Source organism: Sus scrofa, chromosome 3, assembly GCF_054392235.1.
Source record: "Sus scrofa isolate SSC_HxYL_T2T_F1_AM1 chromosome 3, Sscrofa_HxYL_maternal_Yorkshire_Landrace_v2.0, whole genome shotgun sequence".
Classification (NCBI taxonomy): Eukaryota; Metazoa; Chordata; class Mammalia; order Artiodactyla; family Suidae; genus Sus; species Sus scrofa.
This window is the reverse complement of record NC_139385.1, coordinates 29,474,371-29,496,517: the sequence shown is the minus strand read 5'-3', so window position 1 is coordinate 29,496,517 and position 22,147 is coordinate 29,474,371. Positions and strand designations below refer to the sequence as shown.

Sequence of the window (22,147 nt, the reverse complement as noted above, 5' to 3'; positions counted from 1 at the left end):
TGATAAACCCACAGCAAATATAATACTCAATGGGGAAAAACTGAAAGCCTTCTCACTCAAATCTGGAACAAGACAGGGATGCCCACTCTCACCACTGCTCTTCAACATAGTTTTGGAAGTCCTAGCCACAGCAATTAGACAAACAAAAGAAATAAAAGGCATCCATATAGGAAGAGAAGAGATAAAACTGTCACTGTATGCAGATGACATGATACTATACATAGAAAACCCTAAGGACTCAACCCCAAAACTACTTGAACTGATTAATAAATTCAGCAAAGTAACAGGATATAAGATTAACATTCAGAAGTCAGTTGCATTTCTGTATACCAGCAATGAAATATTAGAAAAGGAATACAAAAATACGGTACCTTTTAAAATTGCACCTCAGGGAGTTCCCGTCGTGGCGCAGTGGTTAACGAATCAGACTAGGAACCATGAGGTTGCGGGTTCGGTCCCTGCCCTTGCTCAGTGGGTTAACGATCCGGCGTTGCCGTGAGCTGTGGTGTAGGTTGCAGACACGGCTCGGATCCCATGTTGCTGTGGCTCTGGTGTAGGTCAGTGGCTGTGGCTCTGATTCGACCCCTAGCCTGGGAACCTCCATATGCCGTGGGAGCGGCCCAAAGAAATAGCAAAAAGACAAAAAAAAAAAAATTGCACCTCACAAAATCAAATACCTCGGAACACACCTGACCAAAGAGGTAAAGGACCTATATTCTGAGAACTATAAAACTTTAATCAAAGAAATCAAAGAAGATGTAAAGAAATGGAAAGATAGTCCATGTTCCTGGATTGGAAAAATCAATATTGTAAAAATGGCCATACTACCCAAAGCAATCTACAGATTCAATGCAATCCCTATCAAATTACCCATGACATTTTTCACAGAACTAGAACAAACAATCCAAACATTTATATGGAACAACAAAAGACCCAGAATCACCAAAGCAATCCTGAGAAACAAAAACCAAGCAGGAGGCATAACTCTTCCAGACTTCAAGAAATACTACAAAGCCACAGTCATCAAAACAGTGTGGTACTGGGATCAAAACAGACAGACAGACCAATGGAACAGAATAGAGAATCCGGAAATAAACCCTGACACCTATGGTCAATTCATCTTTGACAAGGGAGGCAAGAACATAAAATGGGAAAAAGAAAGTCTATTCAGCAAGCATTACTGGGAAACCTGGACAGCTGCATGCAAAGCAATGAAACTAGAACACACCCTCACACCATGCACAAAAATAAACTCAAAATGGCTGAAAGACTTAAATATATGACAGGACACCATTAAACTCCTAGAAGAAAACATAGGCAAAATACTCTCTGACATCAACATCATGAATATTTTCTCAGGTCAGTCTCCCAAAGCAATAGAAATTAGAGCAAAAATAAACCCATGGGACCTAATCAAACTGAAAAGCTTTTGCACAGCAAAGGAAACCAAAAAGAAAACAAAAAGACAACTTTCAGAATGGGAGAAAATAGTGTCAAATGTTGCAACGGACATGGGCTTAATCTGTAGAATATATAAGCAACTTATACAACTCAACAGCAAAAAAGCCAATCAATCAATGGAAAAATGGGCAAAAGACCTGAATAGACATTTATCCAAGGAAGATATACAGATGGCCAGCAAACACATGAAAAAATGCTCAACACTGTTGATTATAAGAGAAACGCAAACCAAAACTACCGTGAGATACCACCTCACACCAGTCAGAATGGCCATCATTAATAAATCCACAAATAACAAGTGCTGGAGGGGCTGTGGAGAAAAGGGAACCTTCCTGCACTGCTGGTGGGAATGTAAACTGGTACAGCCACTGTGGAGAACAGTTTGGAGATACCTTAGAAATCTATACGTAGAACTTCCATATGACCCCACAATCCCACTCTTGGGCATCTATCTGGACAAAACTCTACTTAAAAGAGACACATGCACCCGCATGTTCATTGCAGCACTATTCACAATAGCCAGGACATGGAAACAACCCAAATGTCCATCGACAGATGATTGGATTCGGAAGATGTGGTATATATATACACAATGGAATACTACTCAGCCATAAAAAAGAATGACATAATGCCATTTGCAGCTACATGGATGGAACTAGAGAATCTCATACTGAGTGAAATGAGCCAGAAAGACAAAGACAAGTACCAAATGATATCACTTATAACTGGAATCTAATATCCAGCACAAATGAACATCTCCTCAGAAAAGAAAATCATGGACTTGGAGAAGAGACTTGTGGCTGCCTGATGGGAGAGGGAGGGAGTGGGAGGGATCGAGAGCTTGGGGTTATCAGATACAATTTAGAATAGATTTACAAGGAGATCCTGCTGAGTAGCATTGAGAACTTTGTCTAGACACTCATGTTGCAACAGAACAAAGGGTGGGGGAAAAAATGTAATTGTAATGTACACATGTAAGGATAACTTGATCCCCTTGCTATACAGTGGGAAAATGAAATAAAAAAAAAAGAAAAAAAGAGAGAGGACTCAAATCAATAAAATTAGAAATTAAAAAGAAGTAACAACGGACATCACAGAAATACAAAGGATCATAAGAGGAGTTCCCGTCGTGGCACAGTGGTTAACGAATCAGACTAGGAACCATGAGGTTGCGGGTTCGGTCCCTGCCCTTGCTCAGTGGGTTAATGATCCGGCGTTGCCGTGAGCTGTGGTGTAGGTTGCAGATGCGGCTCGGATCCTGCATTGCTGTGGCTTTGGCGTAGGCTGGTGGCTACAGCTCCGATTCAACCCGTAGCCTGGGAACCTCCATATGCCGCGGGAGCGGCCCAAGAAATAGCAACAACAACAACAAAAGACAAAAAGCCAAAAAAAAAAAAAAAAAAAGGATCATAAGAGACTACTATATGCAACTATATGCCAATAAAATGGAAAACCTAGAAGAAATGGACAAATTCTTAGAAAAGTACAATCTTCCAAGACTAAACCAAGATGAAATAGGAAAGATGAATGGACCCATCACAAGAACTGAAATTGAAACTGTGATTAAAAAACTTACAACACACAAAAGTCCAGGACCAGATGGCTTCACAGGCGAATTCTATCAAACATTTAGAGAAGAGCTAACACCTCTCCTTCTGAAACTATTTCAAAAAATTGCAGAGGATGGGATACTCCCAAACTCATTCTATGAGGCCACCATCAACCTGGTAACAAAACCAGACAAAGACTCCACAAAAAAAGAAAACTACAGGCCAATTTCACTGATGAACATCGATGCAAAAATCCTCAACAAAATACTAGCAAACTGCATCCAACAATACATTAAAAGGATTGTACATCATGATCAAGTGGGATCTATCCCAGGGATGCAAGGGTTCTTCAATATCCACAAATCCATCAGTGTGATACACCACATTAACAAACTGAAGAATAAAAACCACATGATCCTCTCAATAGACGTGGAAAAAGCCTTTGACAAAATCCAACACCAATTTCTGATAAAAACCCTTCAGAAAGTGGGCATAACGGGAACCTACCTCAACATGATAAAGGCCATATATGACAAACCCACAGCAAACATCATTCTCAATGGTGAAAAGCTGAAAGAATTCCCACTGAGATCAGGAACAAGACAAGGATGTCTGCTCTCACCACTACTCTTCAACATAGTTCTGGAAGTCCTAGCCACAGCAATCAGAGAAGTAAAAGAAATAAAAGGAATCCAAATTGGAAAGGAAGAAGTAAAACTATCGCTATTTGCAGATGACATTATACTATACCTAGAGAATCCTAAAGACTCTACCAGAAAACTGTTAGAGCTCATCCATAAATTTGGCAAAGTCACAGGATACAAAATTAATACACAGAAATCGACAGCATTTCTATATACTAACAGTGAAAAAGCAGAAAAGGAAATTGGGGAAGCAATCCCATTTACCATCACATCCAAAAGAATAAAATACCTAGGAGTAAACCTACCTAAAGAGACAAAAGACCTATACTCTGAAAACTACAAGCCACTGATGAAAGAAATCAAAGATGACACAAACAGATGGAAAGATATACCATGCTCGTGGATTGGAAGAGTTAATATTATCAAAATGACTATACTGCATGAGGCAATCTACAGATTCAATGCAATCCCTATCAAATTACCAAGGACATTTTTCACAGAACTCGAACAAAATATTTTAAAGTTTGTTTGGAAGTACAAAAGACCCAGAATAGCCAAAGACATCCTGAAAAAGAAAAATGGAGCTGGAGGAGTCAGGCTCCCAGACTTCAGACTATAATACAAAGCAACAGTCGTCAAAACTGCATGGTACTGGCACAGAGACAGAAATATAGATCAGTGGAACAGGACAGAAAGCCCAGAATTAAACCCACACAACTACAGCCAACTCATCTATGACAAAGGAGGCAAGACTATACAATGGATAAAGGACAGCTTGTTCAATAAGTGGTGCTGGGAAAACTGGACAGCCACATGGAAAAGAATGAAATGAGAACACTCCCTAACACCATACACAAAAATAAACTCAAAATGGATTAAAGACCTAGAAATAAGACCAGACACTATCAAAATCCTAGAGGAAAACATAGGCCAAACACTCTCTGACATAAACGACAGCAACATCTTCTCAGATCCACCTATCAGAGTATTGACAATAAAAAGAAAAATAAACAAATGGGACCTACTCAAACTTCAAAGTTTCTGCACAGCAAAGGAAACTCTAAACAACACAAAAAGACAACCCACAGAATGGGAGAAAATCTTTGCAAGTGAATCGACTAACAAGGGATTAATCTCCAAAATTTATAAACAACTTCTGCAGCTCCATACCAAAAAAACAAACAAGCCTATCAAAAAATGGGCAGAAGATCTAAATAGACAATTCTCCAAAGAAGACATACAGATGGCCAAGAAACACATGAAAAGATGTTCAATGTCACTCGTTATTAGACAGATGCAAATCAAAACCACGATGAGGTACCACCTTACACCAGACAGAATGGCCATCATCCAAAAGTCTACAAACAATAAGTGCTGGAGAGGGTGTGGAGAAAAAGGAACCCTATGACACTGTTGGTGGGATTGTAAATTGGTGCAACCACTGTGGAAAGCAGTATGGAGATTCCTCAGAAAACTAAACATAGAACTACCATTTGATCCAGCAATCCCACTCCTGGGCATCTATCCAGAGAAAACCATGACTCGCAAAGACATATGTACTCCACTGCTCATTGCAGCACTATTTACAATAGCCGAGGCATGGAAACAACCTAAATGCCCATTGACAGAGGAGTGGATCCAGAAGATGTGGTACATATACACAGTGGAATATTACTCATCCATTAAAAAGAACGAAATACCAGCATTTTTTGCAACATGGATGGACCTAGAAACTATCATGCTAAGTGAAGTCAGCCATACAATGAAACACCAACATCCAATGCTTTCACTGACATGTGGAATCTGAAAAAAGGACAGACTGAACTTTGCAGAACAGATGCTGATTCACAGACATTGAAAAACTTATGGTCTCCGGAGGAGACAGTTTGGGGGGTGGGGGGATGTACCTCGGCTGTGGGATGGAAATCCTGTGAAATCAGATTGTTATAATCACCATACCACTACAGATGTGATAAATTCATTTGAGTAATTAAAAAAAAAGGGAAAAAAAAAAGATTTATGCACCCCTATGTTCATTGCAGCATTATTTATAATAACTGTGATATGGAAGCAACTTAAGTGTCCACCAGTAGATGATTAGATAAAGAAAATGTAGTATGCACGCACGTACACACACGTGCGCGCCTGCACACCGGAATATTACTCAGTCATGAAAAAGGAAAGAAATCTTGCCATTGTAACAATGATGGATCTAGAAGGTATTATGCTAAGTGAAATCAGAGAAAGACAAATACTATATGATTTAACCTAGATGTGGAATCTCAAAAACAAATGAACAAATATAACTGAACAGAAACAGAGTCAGAGCTATAGAGAATAAACTCGTGGTTGCCAGAGGGGAGGGGATGAGGGAGGAAAGAAACAGGTGAGCAGATTAAAAGGTATCAATTTCCAGTTATAAAATAAATGAGTCATGGGTATTAAATGCACAGTGTGGGGAATATAAGTCAATAGTTATGTAATAATTTTAAAAATTTTATTGAAGTAAAATTTACAAGACTATAATAATTTCCGCTGTACAACAAAGTGACCCAGTCATACCTATACACATACCCATTCTCTCTGATTCTTTTCCCACATAGATTATTATGGAATACTGGGTAGAGTTCTCTGTGCTATATAGCAGGTCCCCATTGGCCAATTATAATCCCAAACCCCCAGTCCACACCCCCGACCTGTCCCTTTTGGTAACCATAAGTTTTTCAAAGTCTATGAGTCTGTTTCTGTTCTGCAAATAAGTTCATTTGTATCCTTTTAAAAAAAAATTCCACAAATAAGTCATATCATATGATGTTTATCTTTCACTGTCTAGCTTAGTGTGATAATCATCAGGTCCATCCATGTTTTCTCTCTTTTTTTGTCTTTTTAGGGCCACACACATGGCATGTGGAAGTTCCTAGGCTAGGGGTCGAATCAGAGCTGCAGTTGCCAGCCTACACCACAGCTCAGAGCAATGCCACATCCTTAACCCACTAATTGAGACCAGGGATGGAACCCACATCGTCATGTGTACTAGTTGGGTTCATTACTGATGAGCCGCAATGAGAACTCCAGGTCCATCCATGTTGCTGCAAATGGCATTATTTCCTTCTTTTTTTTTATGGCTAATATTCCATTTTATATATATGTACCACATCTTCTTCCTCCATTCCTCTGTTGGACATTTAGGTTGCGTCCATGTCTTAGCGATTGTAAATAAAGATGCAATGAACATCGTGGTGCATTCATTTTTTCAAATTATGGTCTTCTCTGGATAGATGCCCAGGCGTGGGAATGCTGAATCATACGGTAGTTCTATTTTTTTTTTTTTAAGGAAACTTCATACTGTTTTCCATTGTGATTACACTAACATACATCCCCACCAACAGTGTAGGAGGGTTCCTTTTTTTTCCACACCCTCTCCAGCATTTATTATTTGTAGACCTTTTGGTGATGATCATTCTGGCTGGTGTAAGGTGGTACCTCATAGTAGTTTTGATTTGCATTTCTCTGATAATTAGTGATGCTGAGCCTCTTTTCATGTGTTTTTTGGCCATCTGTATGTCTTCTTTGGAGAAATGTCTCTTTAGATCTTCTGCCTATTTTTTGACTGGTTTGTTTTTTTGACATTGAGCTGCAGGAGGTGTTTGTATATTTTGGAGATTAATCCCTTGTCAGTCACTTCATTTGCAAATATTTTCTCCCATTCTGTGGGTTGTCTTTTCTTTTTGTTTATGGTTTCCTTTGCTGTGTAAAACCTTTTAAGTTTAATTAGGCCCTTTTTGTTTATTTTTGTTTTTATTGCCATTACTCTAGGAGGTGGATCTCAGAAGATATTGCTGTGGTTTATGTCAGAGAGTGTTCAGCCTATGTCTTCTAAGAGTTTTATAGCATCCTGTCATACATTCAGGTCTTTAATCCATTTTGAGTTTATTTTTGTGTATAGTGTTAGAGAGTGTTCTAATTTCATTGTAATATCTCTCCATGGTGACAGGTGGTAACTAGACTTATCATTATGATCACTTTAAAATGTGGAGTTTCCATTGTGTCTCAGCGGTAAACAAATCCGATTAGCATCCACAAGGTTGCGGGTTTGATCCCTGGCCTCGCTCAGTGGGTTAAGGATCTGGTGTTGCCGTGTGCTGTGGTGTAGGTCACAGACGCAGTTCAGATCCTGTGTTGCTGTGGCTGTGGGGTGGGCTGGCGGCTACAGCTCCAATTCAACCCCTAGTCTGGGAACCTCCATATACCACTGGTGTGGCCCTAAAAGACAAATAAATAAATAAATAAATAAAAAGATTCACTATGTTGTGTACCAGGAACTAACATAGTGTTGTATATCAACTATACTTCAGAGTTCCCCATGTGGCTCAGTGGGGTAAGGATCTGGCTTTGCCAGTGAAGTGGTGCCATTTTGATCCCTGGCCTGGGAACTTCTGCATGCCACGAGTGTGGCCAAAAAAAAAAAAAAAAAAAGATGTCAATGGCTTCTAAAAAATACACTTCAAAAACAACTAACAACCTCAAGAAAAAAGAGATCAGATTTGTGGTTATCAGACGTGGGGTGTGGGAGGCAGGGGAATTGGATGAAGGTAGTCAAAAGGTACATACTTTTAGTTGTAAGAGAAATAAATACTAGGGATGTGATGTATAACACAACACATGTAACTCTCCTGTACCTTATATATGCAAGTTAAGAGAGTAAATCCTAAGAGTTCTCATCATAGGGAAAATTTTTTTTCTATTTTTTGTTTTGTTTCTATATGAGAGGATGACTGTTCACTGAATGTATTGTGTTTGTATTTCATAATGCACATAGTCAAATCATTATACTGTTCATCTTAAACTTACACAATGCCCTATCCCATTTCTATCTCAATAAAACTGGAGAAATGGGAGTTGCCCTTGTGGCTCAGTGGTAATGAACTGAACTAGTATCCATGAGGATGCAGGTTTGATCCCCCGGCCTTGCTCAGTGGGTAAGGATCTGGCATGCCGTGAGCTGTGGTGTAGGTTGCAGATGAGGCTCCAATTTGACCCTGAGCCTGGGAACTTCCATATGCCATGAGTTCGGCCCTAAAAAGAAAAAAAAAAACAAAGTGATTTTACCTCCCCCCATATTATTTAGCCATAAAAAGAAGGAAATCCTGGCATTTGCAACGGCATGGATGAAGCCGAAGGACATTATGCTAAGTGAGGGAAGCCGTACACAGAAGACAGATACGAAATGATCTCAATTTTATGTGGAATCTGAAACAGCTGAACTCATAGAACCAGAGGTGAGAGCAGTGGTTTCCAGAGAAGGGTAACTTGATTATGGTAATTATTTCACAATGCAAGTGTGTGTTAAAGCATCTCATTGCACACCTTTGAACAATCATGTTGTACACTCCAAATATGTAAATTTTAATTTTTTTCATAATGCCTCAACAAATCTGGGGAAAAAGTGAAAACTTCTTATAATTGAAAGACACTGTTAAGAGAGTGAAAAGGGAAGACACAGACTGGGGAATAAAAAAATGTTTGCAAAATTCCTCTTTGATAAAGGACTTGAAAGTTCCCTCTGTGGTGCAACAGGATTGGTGGCATCTCTGAAGCACCAGGGTACAGGTTCCATCCCTGGCTGGGCACAGTGGGTTAAAGCATCTGGTGTTGCTGCAGCTGCTGTGTAGGTCTTGACTGTGGCTCAGATCTAATTCCTGGCCTGGTAACTCCATGTGCCATAGAGTGGCCAAAAAAGGAAGAAACAACAAAAAAAGAGGACTTGCAGGTACAATAATAAAGAACTCTCACAATTAATGAAAAAAATAACAGTCTAATTTTAAAAATGGGCAAATAGTTGAACAAACATTCCATCAAAGAAGAAATACACATGGAAAAAAGTACAGGAAAAAGTGTTTACGTTATTGGTCATTAGGAAAATCCAAATGCAAAACCACAATGAGATACCACTACACAACTATTAGAAGGGCTTAAATAAAATAAAATACTACAGGAGTTCCTGCTGTGGCGCAGTGGGATTGGCAGCGTCTTGGGAGCACTGGGACGCAGGTTCAATCCCCAGCCCAGCACAGTGGGTTAAGGATCTGCGTTGCCGCAGCTGAGGCTTAGGTCACAACGGCACCTCGGATCTGATCCCTGGCCCGGGAACTCCATATGCCATGGGACAGCCAAAAATAAAATAAAATAATAAAAAATAAAATCTACAAAGTCATGGAACACCCAGAACACGCATGCTTTCTTGGTAAGAATGAAAGTGGTACAGCTCCTTTGGAAAACAGTTTTGGCATTTTCTTATAAAGTTAAATATACCCTCGACATATAACACAGAATTCCCACTGCTAGCTGTTTGCCCAGGAGTAACAAAAACTATGTTTACCCCAAATATGTACACATTTATGGTTTTATTCATAATCACCCCAAAAGACAGAAATAACTCAAACATTCTTCAGTCCGTTCATTGGTAAATGAATTTTCCACACATCACCAAAAAAGACAGGAGTTCCCGTCGTGGCTCAGCAGAAAATGAATCTGACTAGCATCCATGAGGATGCAGGTTCGATCCCTGGCCTTGCTCAGTGGGTTAAGGATTAGGCATTGCAGGTGTAGGTCGCAGACACGGCCCGGGTCCCGAGTTATTGTGGCTGTGGCATAGGCTGGCAGTTACGGCTCCGATTTGACCCCTAGCTTGGGAACCTCCTTATGCCATGGCTGCGGCCCTAAAAAGCAAATAAATAAATAAATACAGACAGATACTACTGATACCCACAAGAGCATGAATGAATGCCAAATGCATTATGTTCAGTGCAAGAAGCCAGATTTAAAAAATTTATCTACTGTATGATTCCATTTATATGATATTCTGGAAAAGGCAGAACTACCAGTGTAGCAAACACACTAATGGTTGCCAGGGGCCTGAAGTGGGGGAGAGTAGTTGACCGCAAAGGGACACAGGGATTTTTTTCAGGTAAGGGAAATATTCTGTATTTTCATTGTGGCGGTCACTACCTAGGGTGAATTACCTGACTTGAAAAAACGTGCAGACCATAAGAATTTTTCATTTTATTTTTGGAAGATTGTCCTGAAGTGCTTACACAGATGTCATCTGCCTTGCTATTTAGAAATTTTCTTCTTGTAGGTTATCTGCACACATAAAAAATAATTACTTCAATTAAAAATAATTTCATGGGAGTTCCCATCGTGGCTCAGTGGTTAATGAATCTGACTAGCATCCATGAGGATGCAGGTTTGATCCCTGGCCTTGCTCAGTGGGTTAAGGATCCAGCATTGCTGTGAGCTGTGGTGTAGGTCACAGACGCAGCTGTGGCATTGCTGTGGCTGTGGCGTAGGCTGGCAGCTGTAGCTCTGATTAGACCCCTAGCTTGGGAACCTCTATATGTCTTGGGTGTGGCCCTAAAAAGCAAAATAATAATAACAATAGTAATTTCACGACTTTTGGACACTTTTAATTGAAGGACGGACATATTGCTTCTGTAAAGGACCTCGTCTCTGTCTTCTCCTTGGTAAACCAGGTTGAAAGCTCCCTGTTGACAGCAGAATTCTGAATCATGAGCCCTGGGATGGCCCAAGAAACTGCCTTTTAACCAGCATCACTGGGGATTCTGATTAATAACACCAGGAGGCAGTAGAGCTTTGTGTGAACAATGCAGGTTTTGAAATCAGACTGCTTTCAAGCCTTGCTTCAACCACTCATTGCTGTGCAATGGAAGCTTTCTGTGCCTTAGATACTTTTCCTGTTTAAGAGAGAGAGAGAGAGACAGAGAGAGAGAGAGAACTTGCCCCACTGATATTTCCCAGGGGACTAGGCAAGCCTTACAATGAAAGAGCAGATAGAGGTAAAGGAGAGGGTGATGAACATGGGGGAATAAGAAATACAAGAATTTTGGTTTCAGGTCACAAGGAGCTGCCAACTTGTCAAGCACGTACCTCTCAGAACCAAAAAAAATGCCTCCACTTGTAAACTTTGTTGCAGAGTATGTACTATTTGCAGTAAATTGTTTCCCATTGATTCTATGGAATGTTATGGAACACTGAATGTATGAGATTTGTTTTCACAGAAAATCATACCACTTTTCTTGGATACGATATAAATAAATACAGATATTTTGATATTAGCCTTTGGGGAGAATCCACAGAATTCATAATTCCCAAAAGAAAGTAAACAGGTAAAAGAACAGACCCCATAACTGGAAGGGACTTTTAATTAAGAGTTTCTGGTCCAGGTCCATGACTTTATGCACAGGATGACTTAATTTCTTTCTTTCTTTTTTTTTTTTTTTTACAGACAAAATGATGAAGGTTGTGTGGTTTTTCCAAGGTAGCATGGAAAATATCAGGATTGTAACTAGAATTTGAGTTTCCTGCCTCCTGGTGTAAAGGCGCACCCTGTTTGGGATGATAAAGGTGAGGGCTGGATAAAGTGATTTGGGGATCAGGGACTGGGGCTGTGTGGTGGGACAGAATAGACTTGAACAGGTACCACAGACATACTGGGAAAGCCTCACTTCCTATACATCTCGTATTGCAGGCGAGGGAGGTCTGATATCTGTTGGGTGAGGCAGGGCGGGCTAGTCATCATCAGTTCCCCCGGAAGGAATACGACATGGGTAAGTTCATCACTGTTTGAGGTTTTGCTGGTATAGAAACTTAGTATGTTGGTGCACTGAGAATGCAATAATCTCTTAGAGGCACATTAGCATGGGTTAAACTCACAGACCAAGGAGCAGCAGGGGCGGTGGGGGAGAAAAGCTCCAAATCTATTTAGCTCCTCTATATAAGGGATGTGGCGGGTGCGGAATGAGGCACATGGCAATTCCCGATGACATGAATGGATGATGTCATGGCTCTTGATAAAGTGGATGCACTCGGCTCCATCCACACAGAGGGACACCTGCGGGACTGAACAGAGTGGACCAGGCTTCGGTCTCCTGGGCTGGGGACAAGAACCGCTGCAGAATCAGCCTGACTTTCCATTTCCTGAGGCTGACACTTCTATTCCCACCCTCCACCCCCGGTGAGCTATTAATTCTAAAAATAGGTTATTACCTACCTTCAGTCAATTTGTAGTCAAGTCTTGGCTTAGGGACCTGACTTTTTTTAAAGGTGACTTTGTATCTCTTCATTCTAATCCATTATATGCATGTTTTTAAAAAGTGTGATTCCTAGCAATTTTATTTCCCTATTTCCAGAATTTTTGAGGACAATTTTATGATTGATTCCACGTAGCACCTACCATGTCAAAAAGACCTGACTTAGGAGTTGCCATGGTGGTACAGAGGAAACGAATCCCTCTAGTATCCATGAGGATGTGGGTTCGATCCCTGGCCTTGCTCAGTGGGTTGGGGATCCAGCATTGCCCTGAGCTGTGGTGTAGGTCACAGATGTGGCTTGGATCCCACATTGCTGTGGCTGTGGCCAGCAGCTGCAACTCTGATTCGACCCCTAGCCTGGGAACATCCATATTCTGTGATTGCGGCCCTAAAAAGAAAGAAAAAAACAAACAAAAAAAACCCTGACTTACAGTTGTTTTTCTTGAAACATCCTTAAACATACATATCAAAAATACAATGTATTCCTAGAGTGCCCTGGTGGCTCAACAGGTTAAGGACCTGGCATTGTCACTGCTGTGGCTTGGGTCACTGCTGTGGTGAGGGTTCCATCCCTGGCTCAGGAACTTCCGCATGCTGTGGGCTTGGCCAAAAACATTATATATATTTAATGTATTCTTGATGCTTGTGTCCAAACAGATATAAATTCTGTTTTGTTTTTTGGTCTTTTTGCCATTTCTAGGGCCGCTCCCTCGGCATATGGAGGTTCCCAGGCTAGGGGTTCAATTGGAGCTGTAGCCACCAGGCTACACCACAGCTCGAGGCAACGCCGGATCCTTAACCCACTGATTGAGGCCAGGGATCGAACCCGCAACCTCATGGTTCCTCATCAGATTCGTTTAACCACTGTGCCACAACGGGAACTCCAGATATAAGTTCTGAATTATGTAAAAGATCTAACAAATGTGGAGTTCCCGTCGCGGCGAAGTGGTTAAATGAATCTGATGAGGAACCATGAGGTTGCGGGTTCGATCCCTGGCCTCGATCAGTGGGTTAAGGATCCGGCGTTGCCGTGAGCTGTGTGGTGTAGGCTGCAGATGTGGCTCGGATCCCACGTTGCTGTGCCTCTAGTGTAGGCTGGTGGCTACGGGCTCCAATTAGACCCCTAGCCTGGGAATCTCCATATGCCGTGGAAGCGGCCCTAGAAAAGGCAAAAAAAAAGACAAAAACAAACAGACAAAAAAAATAAAAGATCTAACAAATGTTAGACATCTTCAAATACGGTGTGAGTTACCATGTGCCAAGATGAAATTATGCCCATGTATCGGCTATTTCTAGACAATAATGGAGAAATCCCAGTCCATGAATCAAACAGGGCGTTGGAGATTCTGAAAATGGATCCATCGTACTATCAAACCCTAGGAACAACTTTGATTTATTTTCCCGCAGACGTATTCCATTGAACAATCATGCCGAGCACTGTAGACGTGGTGATAATGATCTTAAGTATGTCTCCATGTGAAAGGAAACAAGTGCACATAATTAACCCAAGGCAATCTGTTTAAATTGTAAGATGTCTGGAAAGCCGCAAATGTGCCTCCTGCATCATTGATAGTGTTAGTTAGAAAGTGGACCTCTCCTGGAGGGAGAACAACATACTTTATACTCCCAAATACCAAAATTCACTTTGTAGAGATTCCTTAGCAAAGCTGGCTTTTTCCGCCTGCACCCTCAGGGCTAGGATGGGAGGCAAGAGAAGGTGGGGTCTGAGTTCTGTTGGCTAAGAACAAAAGTCTTTGTGGTGGAGGAAAGCCTTCTGGCCTCTGATGCCCACCCCATAAGGTCTAAAACTTTATTTAAAAGCCATGTGCACAGAAAGCTCATGATCTTGGAAATAAAGTTTCTGTTGTAGAAGAGCTTAATAGCTGCTTTCACTGCCTTTTGTTTTTTGTTTTTGCTTTTTAGGGCCGCAGCCTTGGCATATGGAGGTTCCCAGGCTACGTGTCCAGTTGGAGTTATTGCTCTGGCCTGCATCACAGCTACAGCAACATGGGATCTGAGCTGCATCTGTGACCTACACCACAGCTCACGGCAATGCTGGATCCTTCACCCACTGAGCGAGGCCAGAGATCGAACCCACAACCTCATGGTTCCTAGTCAGATTTGTTTCCGCTGCGCCACGACAGGAACTCCTGCCTTCACTGTTCACTGTCAATTTTAGGAGAACTATGTGGCAGGGTTCTATCTAAGGTTCTGGTTATCTCATAACCAAATGCCTTTCCTCTGGATTTAATGATTTGTGTATACAGTAAGTTTAAGGAAGGTTCCAGGCTAACTTGTAAAATAAACTCCCATCATTTGTGGCTATTGAAAGATCAATCACAGTTTTCAGAAGGGAGGTAGTTCTCTCTGATTTTCAGGTTGATTGATTGCTCAAGCATTCTCCTTCATAAACGTATTCTTCCTCGTTTTCAGACCAGTTTGTGGTTGGGCAAAAATAAAATAGAGGTCTTCTTTCAGGCCAGCAGAGCTGTGGTTCTGTGGTATGTTACACATACCAAGATCCCTTTTGTTTATATATATACGTACATACTTTCTCGACCATAAAATACTTAGATTTTAAGTTTAAAAGCTTTCTTATTGTACCGTGCACTTTTTAATGTATTTAACACAAATCATAAGTTTGAATGTTTTAGAGTTAAAAAATAAGAAGGCTTTATCGTTTCAAATTAAGTATATGAAAACAGAGTGGCATGAGGTTACATGGTGAGCTGGGTGGAGAGGAAGCAATGATTTGAGGACCAAAACCACTTATATGCAGGAGACAGCAATTAAGAGGCCAAGGATAGGGATGTTTTGAAAATATACTTAAAACAAGATGAAAGAAGATCTTTGGGGCTTTGAAAATGCCCTAGGAAGAGAATGAAAACAACGGCCTTCTCTTTTATCAGTGTTCTGACTCAGACCTGCTACTAGAAAGACCTTGCTAAGTTGAAACATACATTAAAAAATGTATTATATTTCAACTAATGTTCCTACATGTGCAAATTTCTTTTAAGGCCCCTAGAAGCAGTTGCATATATGCACAGCCCAAAAGACTCTGAGTGGCACCCCATTTTTTCTCCCACAATTACTGGTGCACCTCTGGCCCAGAGGAACTTGGGCAACTCGGAAGCTCTCAAGCTTAGCAAGGAGATGTCAAAACGAAGGCCACAAAGCCACACTTCCTCAAGGCAGCTTTCCCAGAACTTTCCTGCCCCCCTGTTAAGTCAGGTCTCTCTGCTGTAAGTTCTCCTAACACCGACACTTCTTTTCCAACACTCAGCAGCCTGTAATTATTCATTTTGTGATTACTCGGACACTTCTGCTTACTAAAGGGTAAGCTCTGTGGAGTTCCTGTTGTGGCTCAGCAGGTTAAGAACCTGACAGTGTCTGTGAGGAGGTAGGTTTGATCCCTGACCTCGCTCAGTGGGCTGAGGATCTGGTGTTGCCGAAAGGTACAGCATAGGTCACACATGGGACCTGGATCCGGTGTTGCCATGGCTGTGGCGCAGGCTGGCAGCTGCAGCTCCAATTTGACCCCTGGCTTGGGAGCTTCCATGTGCCACAGGTGGGGCTGTAAACAGAAAAAAAAAAAAAAAATTAAAAAAAAAAGAGAGGAAGCTTTATGAGGGCAAGTCATTGTGTTTATGTTGCTTGCCTCTCCGTTTAGGGCAGTGCCTGGTGTCGTGTATGTAGGCAGTAAATCTTTTACTGCCTGAGTGAAAGTAGCAGTTCTTTGCCTTTCCCACGTTCTTCCTGACATCAATTGAAACAGGTGTGAGAGCGCCACGGGAGGGAAGCTCAGGGGTTCAGAAGGTTCTAAGCAGTTGAAGTGCCAGGGCTGGCATAGAGATATGCAAATAAGCCCACTGGGAAGAGGTCTATACATCAGAGGGGAAAAGGCTTTTCTGTTAAGAGGGCAGGCATCCCTGACAAGGGCATACACTTGAGTTTCCTGCCTGATTTTGTGATTCTGGGTTTGAATATTGTACAGGTTTTTTGGTTTTTTTTTTTGTCTTTTTGCCATTTCTTGGGCCACTCTCATAGCATATGGAGGTTCCCAGGCTAGGGGTTCAATCGGAGCTGTAGCCACCGGCTTACGCCAGAGCCACAGCAACGCGGGATCCGAGTGACCTACACCACAGCTCACGACAACACCGGATCATTAACCCACTGAGCAAGGGCAGGGATCGAACCCGAAACCTCATGGTTCCTAGTCGGATTCGTTAACCACTGCGCCACGACGGGAACTCCTGCATAGGTTTGTATTTTAAATTCCTTTTCCTACCCACATCCTCACTGTCTTATTTCAAACTCCCAGGAAGGGTTGTGCAATAGACACATCATGAAGAGGAGCTATCACTGCAGGCTCTGAAGGATTATTTTATGGAGGGTGGCTTTGTCACATTAGGAATGAACATCTTTTTTCTCTTTAAATTTTATTCATGTGGAAGCTCCTGGGCCAGGGATCGAATCTGAGCCTCAGATACAGCAACACCAATCCTTTAACCCACTGAGCCAGGCCAGGGATCGAACCCAGGGCTCTGCAATGACCCAAGCTGCTGCAGTCGGATTCTTTTTTTTTTTTTTTTTTCAGGGCCACACCCATGGCATGTGGAAGTTCCCACACTAGGGGGCGAATCAGAGCTGTATTTGCCAGCATACACCACAGCCAGAGACACAGCAATACCATATCTGAGCCACACCTGAGACCTACACCATAGCTCATGGCAACGATAGATCCTTAACCCACTGAGCGAGGCCAGGGATCAAACCCATGTCCTCCTGGATACTAGTTGGATTCATTCCTGCTGAGTCACAACGGGAATTCACTGCAGTCGGATTTTTTTTTTTTTTTTTTTTGCTATTTCTTTGGGCCGCTCCCACGGCATATGGAGGTTCCCAGGCTAGGGGTCGAATTGGAGCTGTAGCCACCGGCCTACGCCAGAGCCACAGCAACACGGGATCCGAGCCGCGTCTGCAACCTACACCACAGCTCACGGCAACGCCGGATCGTTAACCCACCGAGCAAGGGCAGGGATCGAACCTGCAACCCCATAGTTCCTAGTCGGATTCGTCAACCACTGCGCCACGACGGGAACTCCTGCAGTCAGATTCTTAACCCACTGCACCACAGCAGGAATTCCTGAGCACCTTGGTTGAATTTTTTTTACAGTTTATGAAGCTTTCAGATCATCTGATTATCGTAAACGTATTGTGAAGTAAGCAGCTCAGAATTACGGCCCCCATATCAGAGATGTGGAAAGGGAGGCTCAGAAGAGGTTGAGTTACCCAAGCTATAGTGAAAACAAGAGCAAATTAACATTTTTGAAAACCTATTATGTGTTGAGGCACTACACTAAGCCCTCCATATTCAGAATATACAATTTGGAGTTTCTGCTGTGGCCAAGAGGATCAGCGCTATCTCTGCAGTACTGGGTGCAGGCTTGATTCCCAGCCTGGCACAGTGGGTTAAGGAGCCGGTGTTGCCCCAGCTGGAGCATAGGTCCCAACTGTGGCGCCAATCTGATCCCTGGCCCGGGAACTCCACATGCCCCAGGGCAGCCAAAAATAAAAAAATAGAAAGTACAATGTAATCCTCACCACATTCTTATGATAATCATAGGTAACCATGATCATTATTTCCACTTTACAGGTGAGAAAACCAAGTCCTAGAGAGGTCGAGTTATCTGCCTTGAATTGCAAGACATGTAGAACCAGGTTTCAAACCCAGGTTGTCTCTTGCAGAGGACAGAGCATAAAGCACTATGCTAATAGTAGCACTGGGAGATCTCCAGTAGAGTACGCGTGTTCTCTGTATTTATTACTATAGGTCTTCTGACTCCTGGCTCTTCTGCTGCTTTGACTTTTTTTTTTCCATCGGTTTGCACTTTCACCTTCCGGTAGAATTAATCAGAGACCACAGGGACGTCATTGCATATGACTGAGGTTGTATCAATCAAGTTCAGATAAAAAACCCCTCACAATGACTAATTTCATTAACAAAGAAAACATGGTTGAAAGTCCTTTTGTGGCAAGGTGGGTTACAGCTCCGGCAGGGCTGCGGCTGTGGTGTAGGCGGCAGCAGGGGCGCGGGTTCAATCTGTGGCCCCGGTGCTTCCGCGTGGCGCAGGTGTGCTCCCTCCCCCCAAACACTGTTGAAGACTTTTACTGATTTTATTGTTCAGAGGACCCATTGCTTAAGAACCACAGGGCACACCTATTGAGTACACAGGGGAAAACGTGTGAGGCAGGATAATAACTCAGGGAGTAAGTGTGGGAGCATGGGCTTCGGTGCATTCTTTGATATGGCCATGGATTAACATGTGTGGCTTAAAGGGCTCCGGGGAGCAACATCCCCTCAGGCCTTGTCTACTATAGGGAGCGGATCTGTGTTACATCCAGGTGGACATTAATCTCTAACCCGCTCCTCAACTGATAGAAAAGAATGAGAGGAACGGTGACTCTCAGTCTAAGGAAGAGAAGAGCAACCATACAACTTACAGGGCCTTTCCACCTCTAACACCCCTATGGGACAAGGACTGATACAGGTAACTGGACAAAGCCAATGGTTGAAAACCCTATCTTTCTGGACCCCATGTTGGTAGGACCCACCCCATCTTTAAGGGACCCCATGTTGGTACCCCCCCCGTCTTTAAGGGATAAACACCCCTAGAGGACAATGGAGAGGGGGACTCTTCTTCTCTCTCCCAGTCCTGTCCTGGGAGCTGTTTGCTTTCCTGTGAGAAAGACTTTGCTTGAGTGCTGCCTGTGTGTTTGCGAAGGTCATTCTTCGGCTCCGTGAACAAGAACCCGGATTCTGGTAACATGTTTCCAGCGTCACGTGGACCTTTCTTTGACACGCCACAAAATATTAAGAAGCATAAAGTCCATGCTTTATGCTTCCTAAGTCCATGAAAACATGTGCTTATGTGAGTTCTTCTTAGACCATTATCACTTCAAAGAGATGACAACGAGCCACATAGACACATTCGGTGTCCTCTACAGATCTAGCTCTCTCTTCCTACAGGTTCTCTTCGTCATTGAAAAGAGAACATAAAAAATGCCATCGCTGGTAGCCGATAAGAACAATTACAACAAAAAGCGCCCCACTCCGAGTTCTAGATAGGAAAGTGATCCAGTCAAGATTTGGGGCCTGGGCACAAAGCTGTGACCCAAGCTAGATACCTGAGCCCTTGTCAGGAGGGCAGTAAAGAGCCCAGCACAGAGGGTGTCATTTATGTGTCTTTTGAATATCATTGCATTTCAAAGCCACGTTAGAAAGAATACCGGCTCCTCTTTGGCCTTTCGTGTTATCTGCGCCTTTCCCCCTCTCCATGATGGATAACTGAAGTTTTAATATACAGTAGTGACATTCTAGCAGATGAAGGAAGGGGCAGTCCCTGAGGGCAATGTGAACTTCTGCTTAGTATATTTACTCTTGCTGTTTTCCTTCCTCCTCATTTGTAATTCAGGAGGCTCTCTGAGAAGAGACAGACAGCAAGGCTTCTTACATGGATCGAAGGACCGTGAGCTGGGATACCAGGTTCTATGAAAAGGTCTGCTATTGACTTTGCTTTGCTCCCTTTACGCAAATCATTTGATCACGCTGTGCTTTGGTTTCCTCCTGTGCTTGCTAAGGGTAAATGACTTCTTCTCGAGGATCTGGGGGTTATTATAAAGCATTTTAAATGTGTGTGATTTACTTTTCCAGACCAGCTGCTCAGGTCGAAAGTGAACACCTGCTCCTTTGAGATGCTAGGCTTAGTGGCAGTCAACTGACCCCCCCCCCCCCCCCAGTCCTGGAGAGGACAGCAGCCATCTAGTTGCTTCTTGTTCATCTGATACATTGTGCAGTCTCTGAGCTGCAGCTCATCAGGCTTACTGTACAGTTAGGGGGCTTATCTTTTGATCTCCTTTGTCCACAGAAATATGTTCTTTTATATAGGCATGCTGCTTTTACCTCCTCCCAGGGCCCTCCCTCTAAAAAGATGAAGGCTTTCTTTGGCACAGAGCTGCTTTGACTGTGACATTGATCCCAAGAGACAGTGGAGAGAGGTGACACGGTAAACAAACTGAACTATCTGGGCTTGCTCCTATAGTTCCTTTTTGATGATTTGGGCCAGGACCACTAGGGGTTTGAACTAGATTTAGTAAGGTGCAGGCTCTTGGGGTTTGGCAGGAAGCAGTCAGGGAGTATGCTGCAAAGAGAATACAAAGCACCCTCCCCCTTTCCCTGGCCTGCCCTTTTTTTTTTTTTTTTTTTTTTTGGTTTGCTTGTTAGGCAACAAGATGTCCCTTTTAGCCAAAGGTGCCAAGCTGAGTCTCAGAAGCCAATAAAAATGTCTGTGGGTAAGGGACAGTTTTTTCCCTCATCAGTGGATCACCACAGCCACTGTTAAAAGACAATCTCTGAAGTTCACTAATGGAGTTACCAGAAAGGTCTATTGCTTTTGTTTGAACGAAGATAAAGTGTATTTACATGATTTCTAGTGCAGTTAAATTAAAAGCATTTTCTAAACGAACCTAGAAAGGTGTTAAAGCGAGAGGGCCCATGAAATAGGTCACTCACTTGTAGCTTAGGTGGCAGCAGGAAGAACTTCAGACACAGGAACACAGTGTAACCCTTCAGTTTTGAAACGTTGCTAGGTCTTCCCGTGCTATAAATGATCAAAGAAACATCTGGGTAAATATTGCTCCTAAAGCTTAGCTGGCTTTAAGGAGTGTTGGGTCTGACTTCCGTTAGTTCAAGGAAACAAGCAGCCAGGGACTCTTAATTTGGGGTCTTCGTTCTTGGACAGAGTCATTAACACACCAAAATATTACGTGCAGGTGTCCCAGCTGCAGGAACTTCCAACAAAGGCAGAGCTTTCGCTGATGCCTCTTAGGAACAGTAGCCAGCAACTTGCCAGGCCTGGGGGACTGGGCGGGGAGGTGGTGAAGGGTTGGAGGTAGCCCTTCCCCTCTAGATGCCCATTCGCTTGGCAGGGTGGAGATCCTGGGGGTGGGGGCCTGGCTGGTCGGCTCTAAATGTAAATAGGAAGCCACGCAACTGAGCCAGAAATAGTTACGAACTGACAGTCTCCGTCTCTGGCGAATACTTGGTCCGAGTGTCTGAATATACGAAAGGGAGGAGGCTCGCCGCCTGGGTCAATCTGCACAACCAGGTGAAAGACCCGCAGGGGGCTGGATGAGGGGCCCAGAGCAAAGACTCAGGGGAGGAAAGGCCAGAAGAACTACGGACACTACCTTGGAGGGATGGGGAGGCCTCAATTACCGCCTTTGGAAACGATCTCCCCTGGCCTAAACATATTAAAACCGCTTCCGCCATTACAAGCCGAGACCAGACGGGAGGCGGGAGCGCGCTCCCTTTGTCCCGCCT

At 42.9% G+C, this 22,147-nt stretch overlaps 1 protein-coding gene and 1 long non-coding RNA gene across 5 annotated transcripts in view; one reads left to right on the top strand and one right to left on the bottom strand.

Annotated features, from left to right (window-relative positions):
• Positions 1–10,040: 10,040 nt before the first annotated feature.
• On the bottom strand, positions 10,041–22,114 carry LOC146404501 (uncharacterized). Of its 3 annotated transcripts, none has more exons than XR_014840602.1 (3): positions 22,015–22,114; positions 21,338–21,425; positions 10,041–12,574 (listed from the first exon to the last, which is right to left on the bottom strand). It is a non-coding gene; the product is annotated as an uncharacterized LOC146404501 (long non-coding RNA). The 3 variants fall into 3 exon arrangements; XR_014840601.1 differs by having other exon boundaries at positions 10,041–10,374; XR_014840603.1 differs by lacking the exon at positions 10,041–12,574 and adding an exon at positions 16,761–17,222 and having other exon boundaries at positions 18,317–21,425.
• Positions 20,228–22,147, top strand: part of METTL9 (methyltransferase 9, His-X-His N1(pi)-histidine) — a 54,047-nt gene continuing 52,127 nt past the window's right edge. For both annotated transcript variants that reach the window (XM_021085768.2, XM_021085767.2), the window contains exon 1: positions 20,228–20,324. In XM_021085768.2, the coding sequence (XP_020941427.1) occupies positions 20,280–20,324 (45 nt within the window). In that variant the 5' untranslated portion in view covers positions 20,228–20,279. The remainder of the gene's footprint in view (positions 20,325–22,147) is intronic.